Consider the following 5961-nt stretch of genomic DNA (forward strand, 5'->3'; position numbering starts at 1 on the left):
CCTACGGTTTTAAAATTAAGAAATTTAAACTTGAGTTAGAACAACAAGTGTGAAATAATATTTACATTAAACATGTAATATTGAAATATTATAAACTATAAAATATTTTCCTGAAAGTCTTTTAACATAGTGAACTGGAGTAATGTGAGTTACCGGAGTAGTGTAAGTGTGATTCAAGGTAATATTAGAAAATAATGATGTTATAAATAATAGAACACATTAGTTTTGTTATTTGTATTAGAATTCGTATAGAAAATTGGGTCCCACGTTCTGTTAATATCAGTTAATATATAGAGAGATGCTTTTAAATTGGACTTCTAATTTTAAAAATAAGTAAGTTTTTATCATTATTATAATATCAAATAAGAAAATTAAAGTATTTATGGCATTAAAAAATTACCCATTTTGTGTTTCTTTGATTTAAAATAGCTCCTTTGTATTCTATAAAATGAATAGATAATTGATGACAAAATGTAAATATGTAGTTATACATTTTCTAACAGAAAATAAAATTAATTCAAATATTTCCTTCTTCATAAGATCAAAAAATAAATACATTTATAATTTAATGTAACAGTTAATTTCTTATATTTGATAAAGTTCAAAGGAGGAATAAGTTTATGAATGTATTTAAAATTATATTTAAAATTATAATTGAATATATACTGTAAATATATTATTAGTTTTTTTCAAATATTAAAATATATTTTTATTGGAAGAAAAAAATAAATTAATACTTCTTAAATATCTATATTAATACGTGTTGAAGGTCTTGCAAAATAGCGGATAATTAAATATTTGGCTTGACCAAGGACGTAACAGATTAATTAAACCATTAATTGATTAATTGCGGAAAAATTACTGTTTATATAAAATGAATAATAGATTAGTAAATTACGCAATAATTTAATTACGCAATAGTTTCCTTCATTAACAGCAAATGACGGAAAACTATACGAATTCTCTGATACGAATAAAAAAACTAAAGTGTGTTGTTTCTATTATTTATAACATCATTATTTTCTAATATTAACTTGAATCACACTTACGCTACTCCGTTATTCCGGTAACTCACATTACTCCAGTTCACTATGTTAAAAGACTTTCAGGAAAATATTTTATAATTTATAATATTTCAATATTACATGTTTAATGTAAATATTATTTCGCACTTGTTGTTCTAACTCAAGTTTAAATTTCTAAATTTTAAAAACGTAGGAATATTTTTTCATCACTTTTTAACGAAAAAAAACTTTTCTATTTTCTCGTTTTCTCCCCTTAATGTACGAAACATTTTTGTTGATAGCCAATGTGTTTTTCATGTTTATATTTCATCACTAAGCCATTATTTTTTTCAATGGGGCTGAAAACCTTTTTCAAATAATTAAACATAATACTACATTAATCTTACACTTAATAGTAGAGATTTATGTTTAAAACTTTCACTTATCTAAAATATTTTCCTACAAAGAAAAGTACGTTAGATGTTTTTGATCACAAAGGAAATAATTTGACATTTTCCGTTGAAATTATAACTAAAAAAAATCCATTATTTCTTATGATATAAACTAAAATTATACACAGATTTCAAAGTACAGCTCATTCGATTTGGGATTATTTCTAATTCAGTTAATATTCAAATTTATTCTTTGTTTGTACAATTTTGTAGTTTCTAATAGAATCAGCTATTTTAACCACACTGAGCAACCCCATATTTAAAAATGATTTGTTTCAGGATCTTCTAACTTTTGTTTGAATAATTACTTTACTGACACAGGTTTATAGTACTTTGCGTTTACTTTTTAATAGCATATGCGAATTCACTCCACTCATTTCACTTTACTCAATATTATAGTTAAAAAATATATTGTGGTTCACATCTGCATTCATACTTTTCTTAAATTAGCTATTTGCACTAAATACACCCAAAATGACATTTACTATGATGTATGTGCAGCATAGATGCTTCCCAATTTGTGCTAACTTCTAGAATAATACTGTATATTATGAGTATTTAAATATGGATCCTCGTCCCGCACTCTGGATGGTTCACGGAACCAACGGAATCTCCTGTCTTCATGATTTAAAATAATGTTAAAATGATTTTATAGAAAATACTTATTGATCTAACTTAAAGTAATCATTTTAAAATCTTTAAGAACTAGGAAATATTGTAACATTTTTATTTCTTTTTAACAAAATTTTCTAGTTTTTCAGAAAATATATATATATTTTTTTTTTGAAAAATGTTCTATCTTCTAAGAAAATATTTTTGTTTTTTGTAAAAAATTTTCTCTTTCAAGAAAATATTTTTTGTTTTTGTAAAAAATCTGATAGTTTTGTAAGAATATTTCAAATTTTTTAGCAAAAATTTTTCTAGTTTTTCAGAAAATACTTTCATTATTGAGGGAAACTTTCTAATATTTCAGAAAATACTTTTATTTTTATAAAAAATTTCTATCTTTTGAGAAAATATTTATCTTTTTGCAAAAAATTTTCTCTTTTATGAAAATATTTTTGCTTTTTGTTAAAAATTTGGTAGTTTTGCAAAAATATTTCAAACCTTTTAACAAAATTTTCTAGCTTTTTCAGAAAATATTTCTTTTTTGTTGTTTCTGTTACTTTGTGAAATATATATACACACACACAATTTTTCTTTAAAATGTACATTCGTCAATGTAATCCTCTTAGTGCGAATGACTGCCTTGCACAGATTCAAGTCAAGGCATTCAATAAATCAATTTTTCAAACGTTTCGCAGCTTAAATTTCTCCTGACATTCTCAGAGTGTTGTTACACATACTGGGCCCATTTAGCTATTTTGTGAAATTCATTTTATATATTTTCAATAGGATTCATAACGGATGATTGTGGAAGCTACGTCAAGATTTTGAGAACTTTTTGCTGTTCTTTCATTTTTAAATAAATGGAGCAAAGTTTGTAAGTGTGCTTTTGGTCAATATATTGTTAATAGGAAACCCTTTGTCAATATACGGATGCCAGATAACGCTGCTTGATGTACTAATATATCTAAATAATAATTTTTTTTATACCTTGTGCTCTCGATATGACAGTTTTTTCTCCTGCAAAAATACTCCAAATCATCACGCTACCCACCATGTTTCACTGACTAACTAAAACAGTAATCATTTGCACTTTCACCAGCAAATCGTCAAACATAATGAGGTCTTTTAGTTCGGAACAATTCGAATTTTGATTCGTCGATCCAAAACACTTTCATCTACTAATCCAATACATACTTTAAAACTATTTTTGCTCGTTGAAGATGTTTTTGTTTATTTACAAACCGCAGCAAAAGTTTTTGGCAAGTTATGCGGCTAGTTAATCCAACACTACGTAATCACCTTTTACAGTATCAACTGATATTGGATTTGTCTTTATTGTACGCCACTCTTCTCAAATCATAGTGGCTGGAAGCCGTCTTTTTCGTTTGTTTGTTATTTTTTATCTTTCATGATTATTTTGCATTTTGGTATTCCTAAAAATTTTCTTCTTATTTTTTTTTTTTTTTTTTGTGGAGTTAATTCCCATTGTTCTGAATCGAGCCAATGTATATGTTACATTTATTTCAGAATTTTTAATCTTCTTGCTTATTTATCTTGAGTGTAACTTTCTTCCTCTAATACTTACTTCGATGGACGAAAATCGCAAAACACAAAATTTTGATTCATTTAATGCCTGACTCATATGAAAATTGTGTTTGATTTAATATATATATATATCGATAAATAGATGTAAAATAGTATATATATAGGTTTTTGAAGAACACTTTGTATAAATAGGAAAAATCTTGTATACTAGTTTATATACTTGTTATGTATAGTTATGTTTGTTTTTATATTTCAGCGCTGTATAAGATCAAAATGAATTTCTCAAGCATATCTATTGATGAAGACTACTACACACTTGAAAAAGACATCGTAGCAAAAGATCATATTGAGTTCATATCGATTAATAAAATATTCGAAACAGCTTTGGCAGTTGCTCTTTGCATATCATCCACAACTAGCAACTTAATTGTGATATGTTCAATTTTTTGTGTTTCCAGTAGAACTCACGTACTGGATTTTTATATCATGTCCATTACAACCACGAACTTACTGATCACAGTTGTAGTCATTCCTTTTTCCATCGCTGCGAAATCAGATCTATTAGGAGTGTACAGCTTTTTGTTTTGCAGTATCAGTGGATACCTGCATGTCAGCTTATCAGCCGTTTACATGTACACCTTCATGTGGATGTCAGTGGATCGATATCTTGCCAGAAGGAAATCTTGCCGCTACGACGTTATCCAAACACGGACCAGATGCAAGTGCTGGATTCTCTTTTCGTGGGTCATGGCCACCTGTCTTTGCTGCCCTCCTCTAATAGGTGATTCCAAAGGACATTTTTACGCCGAGAGTTTTATATGCCTTCTAAACATCCGAAGCATGCTACCTTATTGTATAACATTAGGATGCTTGGTCCTAATACCTAGTATTTCGACTTTGTGTTTTACGTACTTTCACATATTTACCACACCAGATATGGGAGTGAAAGATGAGGTTGCAGGGTTTAACTCTGACCACATCGCTACATTTATGGTAACTGTTGGGTTTAACATACTTTGGACTCCGTGGGGAGTACTTAGAATATTGGAGCTTATTTCCAGTAAAATCTTGGCTAATCCAACATCAAGATTTTGGCTTTTATTTCTTGGCGAAATGCATACCTTATGGACGCCTATAGCTCTTTTAAGTTGGTATAGAAGATGCCAGACAGGATTAAGATTGATATTTAGATGCTGTATAAAATCTCAAACAACTGTTCCCTTGTAAAAAGTTTCAACTGAAGTGTCTTTAAGGATTCTTAAAATTAGATGTTTTGTGATCTATAATAATTTGAATTATCAAATATTTTCACATAAAGATTTAGAGTGGATATCAAAATAATCATTACATGTTTCTAATAACAATAAATATGTAAAATATTTGAATCTAAGAAATTATAGTTTAATCTTCACACACATGATATTTTGTTTATTTCTATGTTTATTTTATTTTATAAGACATTCGTCTTTAAGATCTAGAAGCATAAGTGAATGTCGACATGCAGCAGATTGAAGAGTTGTAAGAGTTAAAGTGAGAAATAACTATATTGAACAAAAAACGTTTTTCTAAATTCACATTGTCAACATTTGCAGGTGTGAGAGATAATGATATTTATTAAGTATTTGGGACTTAAACAAATTTTCTGACTTTTACAGTAGCATAATCATTTTATGTTCATGAAATGACATAAATTAATGTCAAATATTATCTTTATATTCTAAATATTATTAAAAAAAATAATATTGTTAAATATTATTTTTACATTCTAAATATTATGAAAAAATAATTTTGTAAAATAGTGTCTTTTTATTCTGTCTAAGTTAGATGTTATGCTTTGTTTGAGCTCGTTGATAAACCAGTATATTGCATTCATTAAAACTAGAGAGAGTCTCACCTACCAAAGTTTACATTTTTGGTAATTTGCTAAAAACGATTTAACTTGGATTCGAACATGGGCTAGCTTAAAAAAAAAATTCAATTTGTTACCTTTTTAAATATTAAATGATAGCAAACTTCAAAAAGGTTTTAATTTATGCTCCAAATTTATTGAGAATTTCAAATTATTTACTCTCCCCATGTGCCTTTTTCGAATATCGAATGATCATATTGCTGAAGTGCTGCCATTTTGAAAAGAAAAGTTTGAAAGAATTTTAATACGTACTATCGTTGAAACATGACTGGTAAGCATATGGTAAATCTTTTCGTCTGCTTTTCAAATTTTCATTAAGAATTCAGAAAATAAATAAATAAATTGCTCTATTATGTAGGCTTCCATTTCAGACTTTATAATCATTACACTAACTTGTTGTTTGCTGTAACTTTATAATCATTGTTTAAAAAAAGAAACATCA

At 27.4% G+C, this 5961-nt stretch overlaps 1 protein-coding gene across 1 annotated transcript; it reads left to right on the plus strand.

Annotated features, from left to right (window-relative positions):
* The first annotated feature begins 3609 nt into the window (after nt 1–3609).
* Nucleotides 3610–4930, plus strand: LOC122269414 (melatonin receptor pdcr-1-like). The gene has a single exon (XM_043042384.3). The coding sequence runs from the start codon at nt 3836–3838 to the stop codon at nt 4835–4837; it is 1002 nt and encodes a 333-aa protein (XP_042898318.2). The 5' UTR covers nt 3610–3835; the 3' UTR covers nt 4838–4930.
* Nucleotides 4931–5961: the final 1031 nt, after the last annotated feature.

Source organism: Parasteatoda tepidariorum, chromosome 8, assembly GCF_982258835.1.
Source record: "Parasteatoda tepidariorum strain Cologne lab strain chromosome 8, Ptep-v5.0, whole genome shotgun sequence".
Taxonomy (NCBI): Eukaryota; Metazoa; Arthropoda; class Arachnida; order Araneae; family Theridiidae; genus Parasteatoda; species Parasteatoda tepidariorum.